The sequence below is a fragment of the Dermacentor albipictus genome, chromosome 4 (assembly GCF_038994185.2).
Source record: "Dermacentor albipictus isolate Rhodes 1998 colony chromosome 4, USDA_Dalb.pri_finalv2, whole genome shotgun sequence".
Classification (NCBI taxonomy): Eukaryota; Metazoa; Arthropoda; class Arachnida; order Ixodida; family Ixodidae; genus Dermacentor; species Dermacentor albipictus.
In genome coordinates this window covers 134,845,632-134,872,451 of record NC_091824.1, presented here as the reverse complement: position 1 = coordinate 134,872,451, position 26,820 = coordinate 134,845,632, and the positions used below count along the sequence as shown (strand labels likewise).

The 26,820-nt window shown below is 45.8% G+C and overlaps 1 protein-coding gene across 10 annotated transcripts in view; it reads left to right on the top strand.

The window, feature by feature from the left end:
• LOC135898392 (thrombospondin type-1 domain-containing protein 7A-like) overlaps window positions 1–26,820 on the top strand; it is an 818,428-nt gene that overhangs the window by 524,814 nt on the left and 266,794 nt on the right. Inside the window, exon 1 of one of the 10 annotated variants that reach the window (XM_065427294.2) lies at window positions 21,254–21,730. The exons of the other annotated variants lie outside the window; for them this stretch is intronic. Coding sequence (XP_065283366.1) covers window positions 21,712–21,730 — 19 coding nt within the window. The 5' untranslated portion in view covers window positions 21,254–21,711. Of the gene's footprint in view, window positions 1–21,253; window positions 21,731–26,820 lie in introns of those variants that run through there. 10 annotated transcript variants of the gene reach the window in all.

The following is a 26,820-nucleotide window of genomic DNA, read 5'->3' as shown; positions in this document are numbered from 1 at the left end:
TCCGCTACAGGCGCTCTTCATCATACAGACTGGGAAACATCCCAGTCTGTGTCCCAGATTGTCCCTGTGTCATTTTTTGCGCTGTTTCCCAGTCTGTATGTATCTCACTAACACGCCCAAACTTCTTCCCTGCTCTTCATCACGCCACCGTTGTGGCAGCGAGTGTTCGTGATCATCGAGTGAGACCTGTTCATGCTGGCCAGTGCGGGCGTGGCACGATGTTTCCCATTTTCAATTACTAAGCGAATATTTACTGTAGTTTGCACAGCCGATGAAACTACGAACCTTACCTCGTGCAGTTGTTTAATACTTTGCTATCGCTATCAGTTCTCTACTTATTAGGCGAAACTGCGAATTTTTTCAATGTAAATGTATGGGTCAAGATAGTTTTCCCCGTCATATTACGCGAATTTTGAAAGCATTTGTCAAATTCGAAGCTTGAAGCACCTTTTGAGAGCGAGTTCTTCTTATCGTTTTACATAGTGAATGGCTGATAAGGGCGTCAAAGCACCCAGGTGTTTATAGCTTATTGCGCGTCATTATGAATCCAGAGCACCTAATACGATGTCTCTCATATTATTAGAGTGTACAGCTCTCAGTGGCCACGCTACCAGCTGTGCTTACGAATATGTAGGTAGATTTGAACAAAAATTAATAAATATCCAACAGTTTCGATCCCCACCAAATGTTACGCCATCTCCCATTACATAAGCATGCACAGGCGGGGGAGACCAGTGACTGACAGTTGTCGTAAGTGACGCGACTTAATGGTGGTATTCAACTATTGTGACTATGAAAAATGACCGAAGTAGAAGCACTGAAAGCGATAGTATAGGCATAGAGTTTCGCCTGAGCTATTCACACAGTGTTCTCACAATACGCGGAGGGCGGCATGACGCGACGCAGCAGGCGAGGCAACTACATGCTGCTGCGCATCAAGTATACGGCGCCGTGACAGTTACCACGCTTTGTGACAGCGCGTGCGCGACGGGGAACGCTTGCAGCAACGTTACAGGCGTCGCACCTCCATGATGCACGAGACGGGACTGACAGAAAGCCATCGGCGTTAATCAGCGCCCAATGAAGGACTATAATAGATTTGTATTCCACTCACATATAGCTGCTAAGAGAGAGAGGGAGGGATATAAGAAAGGCAGGGATGTTAACCAGTCCAGAGTCTGGTTGGCTACCCTACGCCGGGGGAAGGGAGAAGGGGGAAGAGAGAGAAGGAAGAGAGAGAGAGGGCATAGCGACGTGCACATACAGTCGTTGAGTAAAAGCCACTCGTCCAAAGCAGACGTTCTCAGCAGCAAGTGGGGACGGTGCTTTAGTACTCTGTTCACTCAGAGGACGTTGATCTAGTTTCCTCAATGTGTTGGACAAATGTTATATTTGTGCTTGAAGCTGAGGATTGTGGCACAAGAAGTGTCAAAGAATCCTAATAAGTGTGCGCCTAACGAGCGCCTCCTCTATGATGACCTAACGCTCACGCTAGCAGCGGAAGCTAGAACGCTGCTCTGGCTCTGGCAAAGCCACTCGAGCCACTCTATGATTCACGGGGCCACTCTATCAGTCTTTCAAGGTGCTTTTTCGTTTTGTTTTATTGAAATGAAAATAAAAGACAGAGGTGTAGCCACCCTATATTGGTGAGTGCTACTGCTTTTCGTATTCTTGTGCTCTTCCACGAATTGTACAGTGGCAGCCGAACGACTATAGCGTGTCAGATCACTGTGAGTGTGGTCCTGAAGTTTCTAAGGACACCGGGTCGTGGTGACGTTGAGGAAGTGATGCTAAACGTCTCTAATCGCTTCGTGTAGTAGGTATGCTTATCAGCTACGGGGAGAAATTGGTCGAGCGGTAACATCTGAGCTTCGCTCGGGCCTATTTGATTTCGTTTAATATAATCATTACCTTCTGGGGTTTCGCTTGCGTGAAGCACGACGCAATTATCAGGCACGTCTACTTTCATTTGTCTTGATTGCGTCACTTTCTTTTGTCCGTGTCTCTGTCATTTGTTTAGTTTCTATTTTCTTTCACATTTCTTTGTTTCCTATCTTCTCCTCTTCTCCTTTTTTCATTCCCCCTTCCCGAAAGAGTAGGCAGGCGTTGTGCCCCTATCGGTGGCAGTTGACAGCTTGCTCCCTCCCTGTGTGCTTGTATGTTTCCATATCTAACAATAATAATCATCATAATACTAACACGGAATCTATTCACTCTATGGCATACTGATCTCTGCACTTTTATATGAGATGCTTGAGCATAGCGATTGCCGGCGACTCTTTGAAAGGCTATTGATCCACCCGTATCAAATATGTACTGAAAGGCTATGATCCACCGGTATGAAAGGCTATTGATTCACCCTGAAAATATTTACTTTACCTGCCCTTCAAACTTGTTTCACACCTCCTACATCAAATATTTGAAGGTGAGTCGTATACTATAATTATGTCCCTTCTATGTCGGATTCGAATTTGTCTTAAGTAAAGTATGATTGATATTCATTTTGTATTCTAATAGGAAAGATATCATACTGCATATAGGACTGCTTTATTTACCCAGCTTCCTCATTGCTATGCAAATGTGTGCACATCAGTGCGTCGGGGGATGTTTTTTAATTGCGAAGCAGTGCGGCGCCCATTTATTCTGCGCACGATTAAACTTCATACGCTATACAAGTACTTCATGGGGTATGTGTTCTCAGGCGCTTGCGCGAAGTGCGGCGATTTGTTGTTAAAGCCTAAATCTCTGCAGTCAATGCATTGTACAGCTCACATGTAAAGTGCGATACACATCTTGTTCCCGTTTGAGTGTTTCTGATAATAAATGCGCTCTGAAATCGATCAAGCTTTTATGTAACGCCCGACAAAGGACGTCATCACAATGCCCAAAGCGGCTGCCATTTTGGGTGCGTAAATAGCTGTCACGCCTTTTTAGGAAGGCGCGAACAGCACTATCAATGTGGACGGTCACACTTATATATAGGAAAGAGAAATTGCAAGGAGCCGTAACAAAATCAGACCTCATGGCCGTATCTTGTAATTACCTGTTTCATTTTCCATTCGGGTTATCTTGACATCTAACGCGCTTATATTTAGCGGAGGCGTGAAAACGCCAGAGCCAATGACAAGCGCCTGAAACAATAAACATTAAAGGGATGTTTGCAATATGCGATTGTCAAGATAATCATTTCGCAGAGCGCGTGCACTAATCATTACAGGCGTTCCTCTTAGTAAACACAGCTCTTCGCTGTGTTGCAAGTGAGTCAACGATGTGCAGTCGTCGTGGTCACAGTATCATGTCGCCTTCGTCGTCCCGCTGCTTCGTGCAGTAAAGTACTTGATGGGTTGAAAGGCACGCGTGTTTTTCTTGCTTAAGGAGCACTGTCTGCGCTATACGTTTACCAAAACATGCGTATGTGGCGGTTGTTTACCGCTGCTTCGGGGTTTGAGTGTATTGTACGTGCGATGTTGCGCAAAGGGTCCTAAGAATGCGGCCGCTTACTTAAAGGGAAGCTGAAAGGTTTTCCAGAAAAAATGAGTGAACATCTGTACATAATGGTTTTCAACCCTCCGAATTCGAATATCGTATCAAAATTGAGCGAAAGAAAGCGCAAATATATTTTATTTCGACGAAAAGTGCAGCAGCGGACACGCCCAGCTCGCGCGTCTCGTTTCCGCCTGTGATTGGTCGGTGCGCCTCGTGACGTCAACTCTAGTAACCGACCGCTGCCGCTACACATGAAGCGCGGTGCCAGGTAGTTTGGTGCTGCTTTTCTGAGACAGTAATGGAAAATTTAGAGAGACTGCGTTTTTCTGAGGAGTTCGACGTTACTCCCTACATGTACGAGCCGATTTCGAAGAAGCAAACGATGTTGGTGTGAGCAGTGCTTTCGACGCGAACGAAAGCAAAGTCCTTGGGATCTCCTCGTGTTGAAAATGCTCTTTGGTGAGTATGTTTTTTGCAAAGCGATCTAGTGATCTCGCCAATCTTTCGCCGATCTAGTGAGCTCATTTCCAGTCAAACAACTGTAGTGTTGTGTTCCTGCATGCCTCCTCGTGGAACGTAAGCGGGGATGCGATCGTCGGCATTAGTGCGCTGTCCAAAGCTGTCGGCAATCTACAAAGACGGTTTAAACGCGTGAACAGCTTCCCGGTTCATGCAGTACGTGTAGTGACCTTCATCTGTTGACTACCACTCACGTTGACTACCACTCACGTTGATTACCACTCACGTTGACTACCACGCACGTTGACTACCACTCTACATACACGCAGACGCACCAACAAAGGAATGCAGGGTCGATCGAAGCAGATTGCGATGGCACGCACGCAGAAACAAGCGCGGTCAGGCACGGTCGCGGACGCTGCGAAGGAACGAAACACTAGAGTTGACGTCACAACACCGCGGTTTCCGGTCCCCGCTCCGCTCGCTCACTCGATGGGGGGCGGAGCTACAGCGCAATTTCAACCGACGATTACGTCGCTCCTAATTGAACCCCCCCCTAATTTTACCTACATGGTTTATAAGGTTCCCGCATCCATATATGAGCGTCTTATTGAATTCGACAGACTCTCGAGCTTACCCTCAACGCAATACGGGAAATGGCAAGTTTGTTTGCTTTATTATGCACCGCAATATAAGTGCGTATAGGCGTTTTTTATACCCATTTCGCGTACGGAGACGTGGACAACGTCACCCGCAGGCTCGCCCACGCCATCGGGGCACCATAGCTGTTGGGTCCCGGCAGCCGACTTTCGGAAGAGAATCTAAATGGCTTCGGATGTCGCCGTAAAAACAGCTTCGAGAAGACCATTACTTCAATGGCGACCAGAAGGGCTCGTTTTACACTGCAGCTGACCACAACTTCACAAGCACGGGATAGCAGACGTGCGGTAGGAAAGCAGGAAGGGACACTACATTGCTGGAACGCTTGGAAAGCATCGAGGTGTGTCTCAAGTCGCAAGTGTGGGAAACTATCAGACTGGAGTGTCGGGAATTGCGCTGGCTATACTGCCCGCACAGTTGCAAAGTAAGCAAAACGGAGAAAAAAAATTAAGGAAGAAGGCCGCTGATTCATACAAGTTGCCGCTTACAACAGGCATGTCGGAAAAAAATGGCTTCCATTTTCTATATCCCAAAAATAAATGAACGCGGCGTCGTAACTTGTATTTATTTCCCGGAAGAACAAGCACCGCAAAACAACGACGAAGGCGACGTAAACAGCACCAACACGCACTTCCCGGTTCGCCTCCTCCGCTCCCAATAAATGACGCCCATAAACTAAAACGCCCCGGCCACTAAAAAAGTGTTTACAGATGTTGTTTCACCTCCACGGAATGGTGCTCCGGAGAATTGGTTCGAACACATGTCACTGCTTCTTGCCGGTATAGTCGACCAGTCTCGCAACTTGTTTACTCGTCCGTGCGGGAAGGTGTTCGCAGACCTCCCATATCGGAAGTCGAATGACTGCCCGTTTTCGGGTTTAAATGACCCGCGAAACAGCAGCAAGTAAAATTTGGTGCCTACGACGTTTTCTAGCCGAGCGGGTCAGCGGTGCAAGGCGGAGCCTTGTTTCACTTTCTCAGTAAATCAAGAGGTGGGTATGGGGAGACAGCGGCAGTGGTCTTACGTTCGTCAAAAGAGGCATTAAGACCTAAAGGCTTTAAAATCTATTAAGCTGCAGTATTACACTCCTCAATGTTTCCAGTGGGGTTGTTCTTTTTTGAACCAGCGTTAGATCATTTTGACTGGCCCGGAAACGTATCAGCGTTTACAGGCGAGTCAAAGTTTACCGTAAAGGTGAGGTTTACCGGAAAGATGGATGGCAGCAACACCCATAGCGACATCTTGTGATGCTGAGTTTAGCGAGAAGGCAAGACTGCCAGATAAGAAGCAGTTCAGAGTAGTACTCCTAATGCATATGGACATAGCGGACAACATTGACGAATTCTACAGCATTAATGAGAGGGTAGCAGTAGTCGTAATCAAGCTGAATAGGAGGTATAGAATAATGGTAACACAAACCTACGCTGTAACTTCTAGCCACGACGATGAAGAAATACAACAGTTTTACAAAGATTTTGAATTTGCCATGAGAAAAGTCCAAACTCAGTATGCTGTAGTCATGGGCGATGCCACGGTACCTCCATTTGAAATAGTAATGAATAGGTTACAGATGCTCGTTCTATAACTAGCGATGAAGTTAGAAGGGCCTTGCAGGACATGAAATGGGGAATGGAGGCAGGAGAAGATGGACTAGTAGTCGATTTAATCAAAGATGGAGTAGACATAATGCATAATGCTTCAAAAACTAGCGGCCCTTAATACGAACTGTCTATCGACTTCAAGGATCCCAGGGAACTGGAGGAATGCCAACATTATTCTATTCCACAAAAAGGGAGACGTTAAAGAATTGAAAAGTTATAGGCCCATTAGCTTACTTTCAGTATTATATAAATATTTACCAAAATAATTTTGAATAGAATAAGGGCAACACTGTAATCTATAGTCAACCAAGGGAACAGGGAGGTTTCACGAAGGCATACTCTACAATGGATCACATCCACGTCATCAGTTTGGAAATCGAAAAATCCGCACAGTACAATCAGCTTCTCTGCATGGCTTTCATAGATTACGAAAAGGCATTTGATTCAGCAGAGATACCAACAGTTATAGAGGCATTACGTAATCCAGGAGTATAGGACGCTTACATAATTATCTTGGAAAGTATCTACAGAGATTCTACAGCTAACTTAATTCTCCACAAAAAAAGTAGGAAGATACCTATAAAGAAAGGGGTCAGCCAAGGAGACGCAATCTCTCCAATGCAATTCACCGCGTGCTTAGAAGAAGTAATAATGGAAGCAGCACCTTGTGGCGGTATTTCTCACTATATTGTGCGTTCTCTCTGATCTTCCTGTCTCTTAACGTATACGTCTAACATTTTTCGTTCCATCGCTCGCTCTTTGCGCGGTGCTTAATTTTTTCTCGAGCTTCTTTGTCAACCTGCAAGTTTTTGCCCCATATATTAGCACCGGTAGAGTCCAGTGATTGTACACCTTTCTTTTCATCGACACAGGTAAGCTCCCTACCAGGATTAATTTTTTTAATATTCCACTCCAACATGTATAAATGCAAAATTTTCGCTTACTGACGACTTCCTAGCGATGATAAAAGGTCACCGACTTGCAGGCGTCGCCCATCCGCCCTTCCGGTGGTGCTTGTTTCTTGCGCGCGAGGCCTGAAGAGGCCGGACCACGCCCTTATTTGTGGCGCGCATGCGTAGTGGGGTCGCACGCGACGAGATCTGCTTCCAGATATTCATAGTGCTCGCTATTATGCAACGCTTGCAGCGTTGAAGAGGAAGAAGAAGGAGTAGAAAAAGAATCGGCGGATGCTACTTGTACAATTTTCGTGCTAGACACCGGATGCTCAAGCGAAACCTCCCAATTCAGTCGCCTTTCATGAGAGGAAGCGATATTTTCTCCGCACTGTACTTCTTGCCTTTAAGGGAGCCATTTTGAGTTTTGTGCTCCTAGACGTCCGATGCATATCATGATAATTGGTATCCTGTTTCGTTACTTAACCTTCTTTGTCTGTTGGCTTTACACGATCATGATATATACATACACAATTGCTTACTGACATTTTAACGTTTGGCATGTCTCTGCAGTGAGGTGTTGTTCTTGTGACAGAAACTCAGGGTGCCGGAACGCAATGTTTTTCGTTCTGGTTTTAGTTTCGTTCCCCTGAAAAAACATTACATTCTGGTTCTGCTCCAGAATGCAAAAGAAAAAGAAATGATCCGTAACAGTTCATAACGGTTTCGGTTCACGTGCAAAAATTTTCGAAGCAAAGCAGCGATAAAAACCTTGTATTTATTTTCTCAATAATTGAATTATTAGCATGATCAGAAGCAGGACGTCATCGAGTGTACTTGCCGAAATTCGAGATCACTGTTCCGATAAAACGAACTTAAACGAACATAAACCAACGATAAAACGTCGGTCCCAACGCATTGCACTTGTAGAAAACCAAACGACAAGCGCTTCAGCTCAATCCCTCGGTTTTGCTACGATGCTGATTTGCTGTGCACCGAAATACAGGCTTGGGTTAGTGGAGCGCTCGACCAGCTATCGCTCTTACTATCTCTGCCGCAGGTACACGCACTAATTCTGACGTTGCTTGTAGTCGTTTGTTTTGGAATGCTGATGTTCCCATTGAACCTGAAAACCGATAAGAACTATTTCGGTTTCCCTCCAAAGCGAAATAATAAATAAGGTTTCGGTTATGTTTTCATTCCGGGCAGAAATATCGTTTTATTTCGTTTTCCGTTTTGGTTTTCGTTCCGTTTCGACATACTGCAGCAACTAAGCACCTGTTTTTTTCTTTGTTGTTCTTTTTCTCAGTCGTCATCGGTACTGCATGGAAAAAAGAAAGACACGCGGGTTGCTCTTCATTAAATTAGGCTGAAACCGGCGTTACCTATTTTGTCTTTAGTTTGAAAACTGCCGGCTTTGGTCATACTAAAAGCAAGAGAAATAGAAGAGAGGAGAAGGAGGAAGGTACCAGATGCTCATCCTGTTTGCTACCCTGCGCTGCGGGGAGGGGTGAAAGCGTCTAAAAGAGCAAAAAGAAGAGGAATGAAAGAGATCCCGAAGAAAGAGCACGAAAGGAAGGCTTTTGAGACGTGAGAACAGCGGAAGATGGAAGTTGGTCACTTTACTGGAGTGCTGCGATGTATCTCACTAAAAAAAAAAGTCAGGTCTAACGTCTCTTGCTGGACTGCGTTGCCGCAAGCTTAGCTGGTGGCAGTGGCAACGCCTATCAGGGAGTGGTTCGATCGGTCGCTGATATCTTACACGATAAATATACACGACGGGAAAGACCGGATTCAAGCAGTTAAGAAAAAACACCTTTTTTATCTTATAAGCAACGTCATGTGGTGAGGTATAGACGGAGTTTCGCACGTAGCGCAGGGTGCGCACAGCTTCGTGACTTCCAAGTTTGCGATGCGTCAGTACAGCTAGTGTGTTTTCTTGCCTAACCTGAAAGTGTTCCTTTAAGAATTCGTTGGCCAGTTGGCTTTTTCTTCCGTCGCCTCCAGTCTTTTGAGCAGACGTCATGGCACTGAATGTGTATCGAGGAAACTCATGAGTAATGCCTCCGTGCTTTTAATTTTTCTAACTTCCGAAGTGATGAAAAGTGCGGACAGATTTTTCTTTCAACACAAACAAATTATCCGGCCTGCACTGATACACGACGATTTTGTGATTGCCGGACCTCGAGAAACCAGGCGTGGAACTGTATGATAGCAAGTATTTAGGTGACTCGGGCTTTCTTCGCTTGGAATAACTTATGAAAGGTGCAACCGCCATTGACTACACAGTTCACACCGATCGATGACGCGAATTCGTGCTCAAATTTGAGCGATATCATAATAATCACTAAGACAAAGGCGAAGCTTTATTTACTGTCTTCGATTTGCTCGGGGAGCGTCCCACAATAGTAATATTTTTTGCCCCCGTCTTTATTCACACATTCCTTCGAATAATATCCCTGTATTCTTCTTTCTGCTTACAAGGTCTCCGCTTTCTCGGCGTATTGGCAACCCACTGATTGAAAGAACGCGTGAGTGAAGATTAAGTCAGGCCACTGATAGCTTGAAAGAAATCGCAGAGTGCAAACAAAATTAGACATTTCGAGAAACGGAGAATAGAAGGGAGGAGCAGGGGGGTGGGAGCAGCGGTAAGACCCGGCAGAAAGCAGGTAAGTACATCGGCTCATGCATGACCATCACCAGTGTTCCTCCTTTCCATAGCTCGTGTGACGCGGTGCGAGGTCCTCCTTGGAGCGCGCAGCATACTTGTGGGCGCCAATCTGCAGCTGACTTCATTCATATGCAAGAGCTTTTTCTAGCCCGAGTTCTTTTGTTCCTTTCCTTCAAAGCACATTCCACCTCGCACACAGACACGCACACCTTCCGTGCGAACTCGCCCTCCTAGCAAGTGTGCCAAGAACACTCGTGGCCACGGACTCGCGCACTTCCATGCTGCTTCGAAAGGTGTCTTCTACTGAATATCTCAAGAGCCAACGTGGACTTTGGGTTCCTCGACGGGCGAGGTGCTCGCAGTTCTTGCGTTATGCAAAACAGCAGGCAGCGGCTGGCCTGCCGACTCGTCCGGTGTTCTCCCTGCAGTCCGTACTGCAGTCCGATGTGCTCACTTCGACCGTCCATACTTTCGCGCTCCTCAGCACACCCCACGTGCCCGTTTTGTTTCCTGGACTTTTCTTCGAAGTTCCGAACTCAGCGAGCACTCGAGATTTTCGGTGTTCTGTCTCCCTTCCTGGCGTGACCAGGACAAGAGCTGGGAAACGGCAAGTTGGCCTGTTTAAAATGCGCCTGCACACACATAGCCTAAGTCTAGAGAAGGGGAGGGGCAAACAATAAAAGAGCAAAACTGTGCTTCCCAAATTAAGCATCAAGCTGTAACGCATTGCATTTATAAGCTAAATACATCTAAAGATGAAACGTTTGAATCTTTCGTTAGCCCGGAAATGTGCTCATTTTGGGTGCATTTGTGTTTTAAAGTATACTTCAAGACGCAGTAGTCGTAATGTATAACGCGATACATGAAATTATAGCCTTGATCACCGTTGTTGTGGAAGAAATTAAAACACTAATAATTTATCAGACAATTTATTAAAATATACATGTGAAACTTCCAAAAAAGCCCCTCAAGGAACACGAATGAAAGTAATAATTAGCTATTTACGGGAAAGGTGAAATCGTTTTTCTCGGCAACCATCGCACCAAATTTAACGAAGTTTGTTGAATTTGAAAGCAAAACTTAAAATCTAGTGACTGTGGATTGCGAATTTTTTATTTACATTGTAATGTTTTTTAATAAAAATTGGCAAAAACCACAAATTTTCAGAAAATTAAACTCCAAATTTTACAACTCCGTAACTCAGCAAAGAAAAATGTTAACACAATTCTGTAAATCGCATCTGATAGTACGATTAAAGCGTACAAAATAGATATATTATACATTGCTTTCAAAAAGACTACCAAGTTCTGAGTAGAAAGTTTGCAAAACCTTTGTAAGCAATGTAACAGATTCCCGTAAAATATGAATAGACACATCAACTTAGTCCGCTTTGAATGCTTTAATGGATAGAGTTTACAGAACTTCGATATCTGTTCGATTTTCGAATCGAACTTCGCGCTTCGATTTTTTTTCAAATTTACCAATATGTCGAAATTTAGCGAAAAAAATTCAAGCCCTAAATTAATATTTCGCTTCCAACAGTCGCCAAAATTTAGCTTTGTTTCTCAAATGCAACTGATTTCATTTACAATCACCTACTGGTTATCTCAGAAAAGCGTTTCTGCGTTTTACATGTATTTTAATAGGTGACACCGGAGTTGGGCCCGGATCTGGCTCCTAGATTCTAATCGTTTTAAGTCAGATCACGCAAAAAAAGAAAGATATGATGATGGTTTGTGGGCGTCGATACTAGCCATAGTGATGACCAAGAGAGAGAGAGAAGGGAAAAAGGAAAGGTTAACCAGACTGAGTCCAGTTTGCTACCTTACACGCGGGAAGGGGAATGGGGTGTGTCGTAATTCCCGTTTCCATTCCCCTTTCCATTCCAAAGCTATGTGGGAAAGTAGTAGCTTTGCAAATGTAAAGATGGATGAGTTCCTCTTGTACATTTGCGCATTGTGCATATTGTGTATTTGTTTTAGTGCGAAAGCACTACTAGCCTACAACCCTGGATTTTGCCTCTGTCTGTGCGAAGCGCTTTCATACGCGCGTTTCATCACTCGCATTTTGCGTGCGCAGCTTCTTGTTCTCCCTTTCAGACATACGCCCGCGTGCGTATGTGTGAAATAAATATGAAAAGTGAATCGGGATCGTCGTCAGGAATGTGTAAAGAAGTGCTTCACTGCGCCGACCGCAGCGAATAACAATGAGTTCGGCGACAGAGGAAGAGGGTGACGACTGAAGAAGATGTGACCAAACGATTGCGAACGCAGAAGACAATTCATGGCGTTGAAACGTGCCAACGAAATTGCCGAAGAACGACGGGAGCGGTTGGGAAACGACAGATTGCACAAGTGGGCCAAGCGTGCTGCCGAAAGGGATGAATAGCGACAAGCCCGACTAGCTGCGGACGTTGCATGCTAGCATCGCAAGGCCGAGGAACGCCTGTCTTTGACAACGCCTGCCACGGCCATCTTCAAGCTGGACTGCATCGACAACTTGTTTGGCTTGCGTGTTCTGTGTGTAACAGGCTATGGCAGAAGAAGGACTTGGACTGCGTCATGGCCCTAATCTGCGCGACATTGGCTTTAGTCTTTGCCGACGTTGAAGAATTATCTTCGTTTAAGGTGCTTAGCACGTCTAAGTGTTCGCCCGCCCAAACTAAAGTGCTGTTCTACTCTGTGACCAATGGGTATAAATATCTGCCCGAGCCTGCCCGCCTACCTCCGCTCAACTGTACAGCGGAGCGCATGATTCCACCTCGCATACCCTTCATGCAAGTGCGAAGGCTTCGTTACAACAGTGGCCAGTACGGCGTGAAACCACAAAACGGTCTTTTTGCAAGTCTGCAATCCTCAACGTCCTGTGTCCACCGAGTAACCCTGCATTGTGCAACCAAATGTGCATAACTATGCGTATCATGTGTGCAATAAAGCACTTTAAGAACGCCATCTCAACAAAAAAGGGTTTGTTTAGCAGCCGGTCAACCAACGGCCTAGCAATGCTTAATGTGGTGCAAGAAAATGGCTAATTTCGCACGACAAGATGTGCTTTCACATGATATTTCGTGGTTGACGTTGCCAATACACCTGTAATTTTTTACTTACTGCAGCAGACACCTGGTTTGGCTTTTGCTGCACTATTTAGGCTCGCGAAGCAATGATTCTGTGGTTTGGAAGCATGCAGAAGCCTCCTCATAGTTGATTATGGCGTTCTATTAGCTTTTTTGAGCAAGCAGGGTGGTCTACTGTGCGTTCAACTGTACAATGCTGTGCAGTAATGTAGCAATATCATGCAGTAAATAAGACGGTAATAAGGGCACCTCTACAAGCGGTGCTCAATATGTAAGAGATCAGACTGCTAGTCAAACTTCGGTCAAAGGTTGGTCTGAAGTCGATTGCGTGCTCTTGTATGAGGGAAAACCCCACACGATGGGAAGGATTGCTCGTACCAATCTTTGCATACGCTGTCGAACCGTTGATGCGTGAAAGCAACCCATGGTGAGAAAGGCAAAGTTGCACTTGATTGACCAAATTATCAAACATGCACTCATGAGAATCTACCGTTGCTTCAGATATCAATAAAACAACCTAGAAGTAGACTGGGAATATTAGAAAACCCGAGAGAAGCTTCTGTGTCTATACTGCTGCTGTGCTGTCAACCAAAGTGCAAAATTTGCGTCGTTTTATTGAGGAAGTGCTTGGAGCACTGGAGGATGGACATTACCTCGAGTCGAAGTTTATTTTTCCAGACTCTCCAGTCTAATATAAATGTTCAAATCTGGCAACTAAAGTGTAGTCGTCGCCTCAGACGATGGCTCACGTTGCTAGTAGAATTGCAACAGAAAGGTTTAACAACGTGCATAAAAAAGAGTCAATCAAGTTAATCGATTGCCATTGGCGCGGTAACGAAATAGATAACCCTCATCTTCTAGAACGTCCCTCCACTCAGTACTTCGCCTCGACTCAAGAAAGTTGATGGCAGTGCCGCACCTCGAAAGTGCGATTCATTTATCTCGATATATGTAAATATATATCACGATAAAATGGCAGTCTCCCCGGAAAATCTACGGGCGTGGTGGTCGGCAGCGCAGCTCAGCTCAGAAATCCAAGACCAACTTTGGGCCATCCGGCGAGCCATGGAGGCCATACGGGAGCAGGAGCTCCCAGTGCCCATCTAAGGCGGCCCCAGGCCCGGGCCTCCCAATCGCCGGATTCCAAATAAAGTTATCTCGCTCGCCCGCTCGAGTGGCGGGGGATGGCGCGTTGCTCAACTCGATGACGTGAAGGTACAACTAAAGCGAAAACCGGGGCCACACATGCTACTTTCATTTAAAGATTTATTTCTAAAGGTTGTACGGCATGTTTGAAAGCTGCGAAGCAGAACATAAATGTGAACATGTTGCGTTACACGATGCAAGGGTTTCGCAATATAAAGGAGAACATTCTCACACCTCGAACACTTCAATGCAAAATTGAAAGACTGAGCTTTCAAGCATCCCGTAGAAATTTCGTAGAATTATATTTATTTGCCGAATGTTAAAAGGACGTGTTTCAGGCAGCCTATATGCACAGCGCACGCCGCTGCAACCATTTCGTGCGTCCTCACATTTGGTGTTTTCTGCATATACAGGGTGTCTCAGCCAACTTTAGCCCGAGTTTAAAGATATGCGAATGCCGCGTAGCTGTACAAAACAAAGGTAATGGTAAATCATTGTTTTAATTGGGAACTTCCCAGCAATTGGAAATACGCAAAAATCACCCCAGTGTCTAAAACAAGCGCGCCTTCAGATACGTCATCATATAGACCTATTTCCTTATTATGCACCTGCGGAAAGCTTTAGAACTCATAATTTTTAAACAAATATCTACTTTTTTGGAAAAGTAATAGCTAATTGGTTCCTTCCAGCCCATTCTTATTCAGCAACAACTCAGCTCATCGAGACTATCCATGATATAGCAGCTACTCTAGACAGACACAACCAGATTGACATTATATTACTAGATTTTGAAAAGGAATTCGACCATGTTTCCCACCGCAAAATATTATTGAAGCTAAAACCAATAGTAAAAAATGACACTTTACTAGTTTGGATAGAAGCCTACCTTTCATGTAGACGTCAATTCGTGTCCATTGACGGCGTAGGTTTGCGTGCCAGTTCAGTAATTCCAGGCATTCCACGAGGAGGCGTCCTTGGTCTTTTCTTTTTCTTCGTGTGTATTAATGACATTGTCCAGCACATTCCTTTCAAGATACGGCTCTTTGCCTATGATTGCGTTATATATAAGGAAATTACTTCACCTAATCACCAGGTTTTACTAAACGCATCTTTGGACTTAATGCATACATAGGATTCAGAGTGGCAGACGACCATTAACAGAAAGAAAACCGCAGCAATCGCTATTAGTCGCAAAAACGTATCCCATAAATTGCCCATACAGCTTTGATAATAACAGTAGTAACCAAGTATAAGTATTTAAGAGTCGGCATGTAAAACGATCTTAGATAGAACGACCACATTGAATATATCCAAAAGAAGGCGATAAAAAAACTCGGATGCTTAAGGAGGTGTTTGGGTAAGTCTACAAAAGAAATAAAGCTTCTAGCATACAAAAACTTTATTCGGCTACTGCTAGAATACTCCGCAGCTTTATGGAATCCGTGCACAAAATGAAACATTTCAATATTGGAAAAATACAGAGGAAGTCAGTTAGATTTGCTTATGATAAGTACAGTAGGCAAGCACCACCTACTGCTTTCTTAAAAAACGCTGAACTTGAAAAACTAGGAATAAAGTGACACCGTGGAGAGAATGCAACTTTTTTATCTCCTTTACCATGGACAGTTACGTATTATGAAGGATACATATATAAGCGACGTAAACCGACGGCCCACTCACTCCTATCACGCTAATAAATGTAACTAAGCTTTCATGTAAGACCAAGTTGTTCCGATATCCCTTTTTTCTCAAGAACTATAATCATTGGAATTCCCTTCAAACACTATCGCCTTATTTGCATGCTTCCGATTCCATAACACATAACTCTGATGTACTACTTCAGCCTTGATGTCGATTTTTTGCGTCTGTATACATATAGCTTTTTTTTTGTAACTTTACCGTGCAGCGTTCTTACCAACTAAGCTTTTTGTAATCTTCCATTACTTCACGTTTATTGCTGCATCTCTTCATATGTGTTTACTGTATGTATGTTGTATGTATGAAGCCAATTGTAACCCACGCCTTCCTAATGTCTGAACCTAGACCAGCAGTACTGAAATTAATTAATTAATTAATTAATTAATTAATTAATTAATTAATTAATTAATTAATTAATTAATTAATACAATCTGTTCGGGCAAGGCCCCTTTCTCTGATAGCGGAGTCAGTACTAATTGTTTAGCTTCTCACCTAGGATGCCGACTGCGCTTGCTCAGAATAAAAGTTTATTCTCTCTCTCTCTCAAACTTTATTCACTGTTGTGACTGAACAGATTTGTCAAAATACGGGTAGGGGCCAAATACAAAAAGAAGCTGTAGATACAATTTATAAATAAACAGCAGCTCTTGTTTGGGCATGAGAGATGAAGATTAATTTTATCAAGTGACGTTAGTTTAGCGACTGGCTTGGAATGCTACTCCAGGAGATATGGTGAACAATGAAAAAAAGAAGGAGTGGGGAAAAGAAAGCACGAAAAGAAATCCCATAGATTTGGCTGTTTAAATTATTCCCATCCGCGTACAAATGTAGCCTCCCTTCAGCCTCTCTTCATTTAAGTATAACAGCAAGCAAGCAAATAATGAGAAAGAAAACGTGCACAGCACGTTTTGCTCTTTTCATAAGGTATAAGAAACTTCCGAAACGTACCACCGTCACTCAGTATATCATCACTCAGGGTTCGCTCTAGCGAAATGAATGGTGGGTATGTTATAGCTTATACACCAGTAGACACGTCAGGAAAGTTGGGTGGTCGGAAGACAGCTGCAGCCCATGCGTGGTATACGCCAGTGGTCGAAGGTTTGCTGCTAAATTGTCAGAGTCCATCGTCTGTTGCCCTTGGCGCAGTGGCAGTGACGGAACGCACCGGCAAAGCGGTCCGTCAATGGTTGTGGTATTCGACGATGGCCCGCTCGTTTAAGCGTTGACGTCAAAAAGAAAAAAAGCAAAATATTTACATATGTCTTAGCCTTTGACATTGTCCCGTCTGTTTAGTGAAAGTGCTATTTGATGAGTCTTCCTTCTTGTTTTAGAGTGGTTCCGCTGTCACAAGCAGGGTCAGGCGTCATATATCACACGGGCTGTAGATGCTGTAGGGGGTTCCCTAGCATCGTGCGAGCACCGCTGATCTCACCGGCACAAGACCTCACATCCAGCAATACCGCCACCTCGCGGTCTATGCAATTCTGAACGGATTACAAATTGTGTGTGTTCTTTTCCGCTTGTTTTTACACTATGCCCTACAAGAAAAGAAAATTTGCCCCTTTTGGGACATATTTTGCCCCAAGCAATAATAGTCACCTCTTGCTCGCAATTCCCCTCTTGAAAACTCTGTGCTCGTTGCTTTCCTGTCAGGAATACTTTATGACACTGGTAACGTACATGTCGTTCGGGACGTGCTGTATGCCTCAATGATCGTCGCATCAGAGTTCGTCTTGGCGACACGTTGAGCGATGAAATACGTATATTTCGTGGTGTGCCACAGGGGAGTGTTTTATCTCCCTTATTATTTAACATTGCCATGAGTAGCCTCCCAACAGTACTAAACCATCGAACACCAGTGAAGATATCTATATATGCCGATGATATCTGCATTTGGGTCTCCGGCTACCAGCACCGCCGCCTTGCACGAATAGCCCAGGGAGCAGTAAAAGCCATTCAGGGCCACTTGGCAACGATTGGATTATCACTATCAGCAGAAAAATCATCATTCGTACTATTTCCTGGAGTGAAAAGAAAATCTACACGTTTGACGCTGAATTTGGACGGATACCAGATTCGACAAGTCACCAACGTCCGATTTCTGGGCGTTACCTTAGACCACAGGCTACTCTGGCGCCGCGGTGTTGACCACGTTGTGGCATCATCGTCACCCAGGCTACATGTGCTCAAGCGAGTCGCTGGCATACGCTGGGGCAACCACCCGACGTCCATGCTACGGCTACATACAGCGTTGGTTACAAGTCGAATCCTGTATCAGCTACCTCTGATGTCACCCTCAGACAGCCAATACGAGCGCTTAGAAGCCATCCACAGAAAAGGTATCCGACTTTGCCTTGGAGTCCCTCAGCCAGCGTCAAACAAGAAAGTGCTCTACGAAGCTGAGTCACGCCCTCTACGACTTCAGGCTTCCCAGGCTCTGATGATCCAGCTCCTACGATTGAGTGAGTCTACGCCCGGTAGAGCGCTCTTACGACGTATAGGTAACAGGCCGCGCTCACATTTTTATGCAGCATTGAACACGCTTCGCGTATTAGGATTGCGCTGCTCGAGACAAAGGGAAAGGATAGAACCACCCTGGACATTCGAGGACATCATATGCAACTTAAGTGTACCACGATTGCAATCAAAGAGCTGCATTCCATCTGCAGAAGCCAAGTCATTAGTCCTGGAACACCTGAACACGATTTACCCGAGTCACCTACAAGTATACACAGATGGCTCTGTCAAGGCAGACGAAGACCGCTGTGCAGCTGCATTCTATATTCCCTCTCTAAGATATACGTGGTCTGGCCGTCTGGACTGTATAGCCTCGTCGACAGTTGTGGAAGGCGCAGCAATAGCTTCTGCTCTGCGCAAATTAAAGACTTTGCCTCCGCAGAATGTGGTTGTCCTTACGGACTCAAAGGCCGCATTACAACAAATATACCGTGGTTTGCCATCCCTCAAGTTCCCACGCAAATCACTAGCCATCGTGAAAGAGCTCAACAACAAAGGCTTCACAGTAAAGTTTCAATGGATTCCTTCCCACATTGGTATCTCAGGAAACGAAAAAGCTGATGCGCTTGCATACGCCGCGCTCTATCATCCTCCCAAAATCAAGGCCCCAAAGAGTAATCAAGTGCAAAAATCTGACATTCGAAATCACTTTGCGTCGCTTTGGGTTCCACCGCATATGCCCTGCGTAACCAAGCGATTGCACCGAGAGGAAGCCACACTTCTATATCGAATAAGGACAGGATCTGCAAATACACCGGCCTGGTTATTTAAAACGGGGCGAATCAATTCTCCGAACTGTTCGGCATGCAACGAGACAGGAGACATTGAGCACTTTTTGTGGTCCTGCCAGCAATTCCAAGATGAAAGAGACACTCTCCTGAAGAATCTACAAAGCAAGAACCTTCCGCATGCGCGCCTGCAACACCTTATATTTCCCGCGGGATCAGTTATAGCCCGAAAAGAAACTTCACGTCTCCTCATCGAGTTTTTAAGAGAGACTGGTTTGAAGGACACATGGTGAAACCCTTCAGCGGTATTGTGCGAGACGCTCGGGCGGAGCAATTGCCGGCCTTGTTCGCCAGGCTAAACCCGCCTGTTGCTACAATTCACCACCACCACCACCACCACCGCACGCACAGCCCTATAGAAAGGGAAAGCGTGCAATATATGGAGGAAGATTATTGTTTGGGGACAAGGTAAGCACCAAAGCGCTCAAACTTTTTTCAGTGCGTAATTTGTCTTGGTTTCTTTATAGTTCTGAAATAATCGTCGATACATAAAGGACCTTAGAAATTAAGATTACGCTAACCATAAGTAGATGTCATTAGGGTTATGTCTGGGGATGTCAGTTTTATCAGAAGTTGTTGCTCTCTTTCTCTAAAAGCCTTAATGAGCAACTGTCCTGCTGTGCTGCCAAGATGTTTGTTTGCGTACAAGTAGCAAAGTAGCAGCAGCAAGGTGAAGGTTATGGGTTGTACGCCGGCGAGAGAGGAAGTAAAGGTCAAACTCGTTATTTCTTTTCTTCGTTTACAATTTATATTCACAGTACGTGTGTGCGCATATGGGTAGTTTTTTTTGTTTGTTTGTTTTGAGACAGCTGATATTCATGCGGACGCGGCGGACCGATTTTAGCAATAAATGGTAAGTGATGTCGACGGCATTGCTCACCTGAACTTGATCAACCGTTCGTTAGCGCTAATTAATTACCTTGTCCCATCCTCCCGTACGTCCTGTGTTATGATTCACAACGCTTGTCCGCCGCCTTGCTCGGGTCACGTCACTTCCAGCCGCGCAAACCCACTGGACGGCCGCCCCAAAGCCTCCGCATGCACGCAAGCCTCCGCGGCACGCATGTTGGCTAAACACCGGAGCCGCGTCGGCCTGCGCGGTCACTCTCGCCCGCGCCCACTGTTTGCTCATCTCTCCGTCTACCTATATACTTTACGCTCTTCTGTATTCGCGCTTCGCCGTCTTTGCCTCCCGTCCATTTTTTTGCAGTGTTCTGTTTTGAAGTATTCATTATCGCGAAGTGCAAGTCGGCGCGTGCAATGAGCCGCTTCTCCGAACCATCCCGAAAACCGAGGAGGCCGGAAAGGTGAGCGAAAAGCTCGTGTGCAGAAGGAGAGAACGTGTGTGTGCGAGGCCGAGAAGAACGTAGTGCGTTCGACTTCGGGAACGAACAAAAATCAATGGAGCGTGCGGAGCGTTTTCTTATCTCTCTCAGTATGTTTTGGCATTTACCTTCCTTTTTTCTTTATTATGCCTTAGGTCTCCACCTCCTGTGCCCTTCTCGTCAGGGGGTCTCTCTTCCCGCGCTGTTTCCGGCGTGTGTCCCGGCCGCGCGGTCTTGCCAACTGTAGGTGCGCACTTTCTGCTGCATCGGATGAAGCTGCTGATGCGGCGAGCTGCTGCATCACCGATTGCGCGCATCTACACTCCACACTTTTTCACCTCGTACTCTCCACCCTCGTCCTCTGGTGCCGCTGCTGCCAGCACCACACCCCTCTTTCTAAACTAAACCCCCGACCACCCGGCACCTCCCGCCCGCTCTCCCGTCGGCGACTTACACACTCGCAATCCGCTCGCCTCGTCCTTGCGCCTCCATAAATCCCAGCCTTGGCGGGCGAGCAAAAGGGGCGGCGGCATCGACGTGCACACAACTTGGTGTGTTTTGCAGCCTCCCTGCCGTCGCCGCCGTCGTCACCACAGCCGTGGTGGTTGCCTAATTCCGCGCGCTCACTGCGTCGTCCAAGTGAACAGAACGACGACGCCTTCGCTGACGCTTTCGTTCGGTCGAGCGTCGTGGTGCGTTCCCGGCCGCCCCTCTGCCCCGCGGCTTTGACATCCGTTCGGCCTGCGCTTTCTGAATCACATTACGCATGCCAACTGTCAAGGCAGGCTGCTGCGGCTTCCCTCCTCCGCGTGTATCTCTCGCACCCTCTCGACTTCTTACGACTGCCTCGCGAGTCTTGCGTGCCGGCGCCTCGTGGTAGAGGTAGTGAGCAAACACACGCGCCCTCCCTCTCCCACCCGTCTTCGCGTACCTGCCCGTCTTCCATCGCAGCGGCGAAACTCCCTTGCAGTCGAGATATCGCAACGAACCGCGGATAGTTGTGTGCGGACCCTGCGCACAAGCATTCCACGGGTTCGGCGAGCTCGTGTACCCGTACCTATGGCATATGCCAAGCCGAGCTTCGCACTTTTCTCAGAAGTCGTGTGACTCGTAGCTACGAGTGGTCACCGATGTAGTCCTAATTATCGGCTGATGCGTGGAAGTTAAGGAGAATTGCGCGTCGTACTTGTTGGCTACGTTTTCTTGTGTGAGTGCGGGAATTTGCTCCTGGAGTACCGAAACATCGTTACAGTTGACTTTATTTATTGGGGACTTCTCGCCAGCCTCGGCTGGTTGTGATCGTGAAGCGGCCACTTATCGAAGCTGGTGCCGGTGCGATTTTGGAAAGTCATAGCGGTGCGGAAAACGCGAAGTTGGACAACGTACCCCATGTCATGAGGTTGCCTAGTTCAGGTAAGCTGTATTTGAGTGCTCTGCACCGGGAGAGGTTTCTGTCGGATTTTATTTTGCGCTGCTTATGAGAAAGAGCCAGTGAAATTAGTTCACATAAAATGCTGGGTCTAAGATATACTTAAATTGTAAGTCCTAGGTCCAGTCTGGATTACATAGATATAGCTGTCACTGGCAGGTATGTATATATTGGAGCTGAAGCAAGTGAGAGACCGAAAAGCGAGAGCATAAGAGTGATATTACAAAATCAGTGACACAGCAAGGATGTTGGAATATATCACTCGGAGAAGCACTGTTTTACATTTGTGATCTTAAGTTTAATGAAGCCTGACGCTGCGATTTGTTAGGCGTCAGTCAGCTCCAATTATAGAGGGATGGCCCCTGCCTGGTAGTTGATTCCGTTTGATTTTCGCGTCACAGTTGACCTTACTTAAATAACTAAGTTGTTCTAAATATTTTTCTTAAACTTTCTTTAAGAACTACAGAACGTTGATGTTTGCTATCGAAGAACTTGCGCGAGTCCTTGTTTTGAGTAAAAGAACGGCCAACAGGGACTTTATTTAGATTGTAAACAATTTACGACTTGGTGGTCAGTCTACGTGGGTGTCTGTCCACGTAGCAACATATTGAGTGTATCAGTTGTCAAACTTTTTTTTTTTTGCTGGCGTTCACGTAAATAATGAACAAGTAACTGCATTGAAGTGTATCCTAGTGATACAGGGGAAATCTTTGTCTACAGTTCGGTAAGCGCGGAATCATACTTTTTTTCATGTAGTTTGCATGAAGTTATACGTTGCACAATAACTACTGCACCGCTGAGTGTGCGCATCACTGGCGTGGAAGTTGGTATACTAATGACAGGTTTCGCACCACTCGCTCAAACTTACGCTGAAATGGGTACGCAGAGAAAGAGGAAGAAAAGGGAAGAAATACGCAAATGTCAATCAGACTAACATCCGGTTTGCTACCCTGCGCTGGGGGAAGTGGTACAAAAACGGAAATTAAGAAAGAAAGGACACAAGATACTGAGAGTGTCGCGTCGTTTAGAGCTTGAAATCGAAACTATGCAGTCGCTCACTGGGGTTTGTCAACTCGGGAGCTTCATTATTGCACATATCTCTTTCTGGGTCTGTGAGGCATGTGTTCACGGTGCAAATACTTTTTTCACTGGGAATGACGTTGAATCCTGGTAATCTAACATGGTGTGGAGTAGAAGGCGTTGGTCGTCATGGTCCGGGCATATGCAGATGAGGTGTTTAATCGGCTCCTCACACCTGAAACTTTCGTACGAAGGTGTGCCACTCAACCGGTTAAGCATTTGCATACGCCTCTTAAGCAATGAGATCTAGCTTAGTGTCCACCAAGGCCGATTTCAGCAAAAGCATTTTTTTTCAATAGATGCGTCATACATTCGTCGAAAAGCGTACGACAAAAATTATTGCCCAGGTTATTGCGCTTCGATTATTTTACGATAACATACAATTGTTGTTGCTTCATCGTTGTATGAAAAGTGTAGCATTCAACGTTTGTTTTCATGATGTAAAGTGCCATGTTTCAGATTTTTCTGGAGTTTGTTTATAAAAGAAAGTTGTAGGTAGGTATAGGGATACCTTTATGAGAATTCAGAAAGAACTGACCGATTTTCAAAAGTTGATCATTCCTGTTCTTTTTAATAAGTAACAATATGCTTCACTGTTGATGTCATTTAAGCAGTGTTTATTCATTGCCTCCAAAATGTAAAGTTTCCCGAATAGTTGACATAACCGACTGCTGCTCGTGTTTGAGTACATGACGTCGTAACGTATAACATGTTTTTCACATCGCCATACGTAACATAACCTTCAGCATCTGCAAGAGACGCTGGAAAAGAGCTTCGCAGTCTCGCTCGTACCATCACGTTAGGTTGCTGGCATACACCACAGAACTCAAAGTGCCGTTTATACAGCCTCGACCCATCACTGAAACTTAAATTACCAGCGAACCGTCCACGACGTGACGCAACACTGCTGTGTCAGCTGTGGGTAGGAGTAGCATTCACCAACTCCTACAGCTATCGTATTGGAATGGCGGATTCACCAATGTGCGCTAAGTGCAAGTGTGAAGAGACCATCAGTCACTTTCTGTGCCACTGTTCTGGATTCGATAATCAACGTGAGACTCTCCAGTGTGCCTTAAATAGACTGGACGACAGGCCATTTACGGAAGCGAAGATCTTGGGAGCCTGGCCTCACAGTTCATAAGCCCAGAAAGCTGTTCGAGCGCCTTTACGCTTCCTGAGGGCAACAAACTTGAGCGCCCGACTATAGACATCCTGCACCTAAGTTCTCTCTCTCTCTCTTTCACTCCCCATTCCCCTCCCCACGTGAAGGGTAGCAAACTGGACTCAGTCTGGTTAACCTACCTGCCTTTCCGTCTTCCCTTCTCTCTCTCTCTCTCTCTCTCTCAGCATCAGCGTTGTCGTGCTGTATTCTTTTTCGCCGATTCGCCGATCAGAACTTAAACATAAATGCTGAAGTCAGTGTAAATTTCATAAAGTATATTTTAGTTTTATTAGTGAAGCGTCAGCGCCAGCTTCTCCTTGGAATGCTTTGTCTGTAACTATCTCAAAGACTCGATGCTTTCATCCATATCTCTAGCTATCCCTTCTGCTCCTTCGCTTTCCCGCACTGGTGGCATTTGGGTCGCTACGTTAGCTCCACTCAGAGAGAAAACTCGCCCACTGGCACGACATTCGCCGCCATTTGAAGCGCTTCTCTGAGGAAAGCGATTCTCCGCGGGAACTTTTTTTGTCCGGCGTTTCCGTTTCCTTCACCATAAGGTCTCGTCCGCCATTGCGTCTTTGAAGCCACGATCAGAGGTCCACGTCACGTCTCGGGGCCGTTAGTTTCTACCTACGAGGCGGCAATGGCGAGGCCTTCTCCCGGAAGCGCCGCCGCTTAGTCTGATTTACAGCCATCCGGAAAAGCAGAAGCACCCAGAACCCGCGTCAACTGCGCACAGGCTGCGCTGTCTCCGCAGTCTGCACACAGCGGGAGGTCGACGTCACGGCCGGAGCGCCGCTCAACAAAGCAAACACAGGCCGCATGGCAAACACTGCACGCAGCGGCTCCGCGCGATCTGTCCCGCTTACGGCTGCGCTGCTGCCGCAGTAAACGGCTCGCCAAACTCCAGCCGTGACGTGATGTTGATTTGTGCCGGAGCTTGTGCCTCAGGTCATCGTTGTTGCTTTATTATAAGCGTGCTAAAGCTTGGGACGGAAGAAGTGCCGCACATCGCGAGGCGCCGGTCCCCGATGCCGATGTGTCACGTGCCAGTTTAAGCTTCTCGGCGTGACGCAAGGTCCCACGGACGGCGAGAGGTCTATGCGCAAAGGGACGTTGCGCCAGGTACCACTCATCTGGAAGTCACGTTTAGCCTTTAGATAAGCATCTCTCTAATGACTTAGAGAGCCTCGCTCGTTTATTTTAGCACTTGGTGCTCGAACACCGTCTGTCACCGGTTTACTTGTATTTACCCTTTTTTTCTCGGCGTGGTCGTTTTGTTGTTACTGAAGTTTCACGCTCCTAGCACACAAAGGACACGTATAGCTTTTCGCAGCCTCTGTGGGAGCAGCTTACCGGAAGCCTCCCGGTGACGAGTATTCTCGTGTTTCTTTTTTTATGCCGACTGATTACTATCAAGAGTCCAAAGTGCGATCGGAACTCGGAGCTTGCAAGCCAAAGTATGCTACGTTTCTTTATTTGTCCTTTGTACTTATCTTCTTCTTTTATTGTTTTCTTTTTCTTTAACCATAGTGGCTGTTATGGGCCCACTTTTTTTGTCGTGTCCAAGTCCGCCAGTACCATTCCCTGGAATTCCAGATTACTTTCCCAGAATTTTATTTTAAAAATAAACAGTCACAGTGCCCCGCTAGGATTCGAACTCCGATGCCATAGAAACATCAAAACTGAGAGCTGGGCGAGCTGGTGTGGATCCATCTTAACAAGAAACTGCGAGAAAAGCACTTGAACGAACAAAGAAGCGCCCGTGTTTGTCGTTAATTTGCTCGCGCACGTCCTTTTCGCGCAGTTCCTTGTTAAAATGAAACTACGGGGACATATTCCAGCGAGTAAGAAAATGAAGATGCGGGCAAAGATAAAAGGACGACAGAAGAGGAACAGCGCTAGTCCTTTTCTGCCGTCCTTTTGTACACCTCTTTTCATTTTCCTTACGCACTGGCACATGTATTTGTCTCAATTCCATCTATCGCAGCTGTCTTGCCTTATATCCAGAGCCACATACTGCCATGGATTTTCACCTCTCTGACTCGGCCCATGCGGCAGCGAAGAATACTGCGCCTGCCCAATGTAGGGCTTGGGCTCTTGAGCGCTCGTTAAAATGATTGTTGTACAACAAAGGCTTATCCGTGAAGCAACGTCGCGATGAAAGAATCTAAATGAAGTCAGAGGCAAGAATCGAAAGAAAGTATAGGAAAGATAGGGAAGAAATAGTGTTTGTCTTTTTCAACCCTGCTTGTAAGACTAAGTCTCTGGCCCTGTGGGAACGTGAAGCCCTGCGTCTGTGCTTGGGACTCCCTAGGTCTGTGGCGAACAGTGTGTGTAACGTCCGGAAGCACGCCTAGCAATACTACTTGCATAGACTCCGCATCTTAGCAGTAGAAACCCTTTGGATTTTCGCTCAGACGACCTCAATATATGCGTTTATTACTGAACCGAATCCTTTTTTTTCCTTGCTCATCTTGAACACTCCCTGGATCGCTTTTGTACGCAAGCGATTTGAACATATATATGTCCATGTCAAAAATTTAATCCCCTCGAAATGATTAAATTAGGATAATAAAATTTAATTTAGTGAAATTTGCGTGCCCTACGACAATTAACGACAATACGACAATTAACCGCTAAGACGACTTTAACATTACGCGGAATTTCATTTGCTTCTCCTAATTACGTAGTTCAGAACGAAGTTGTAAATATCGTGGAAATCTCGTCTGCTGTCAATACATGGGCTTCTATACGGAAAGGAAACGGACAGCCCCATGTTTCTCAGCTAAAATAAAACTCTAGTCCTTCCAAGTTTCATTCAGCTATTTA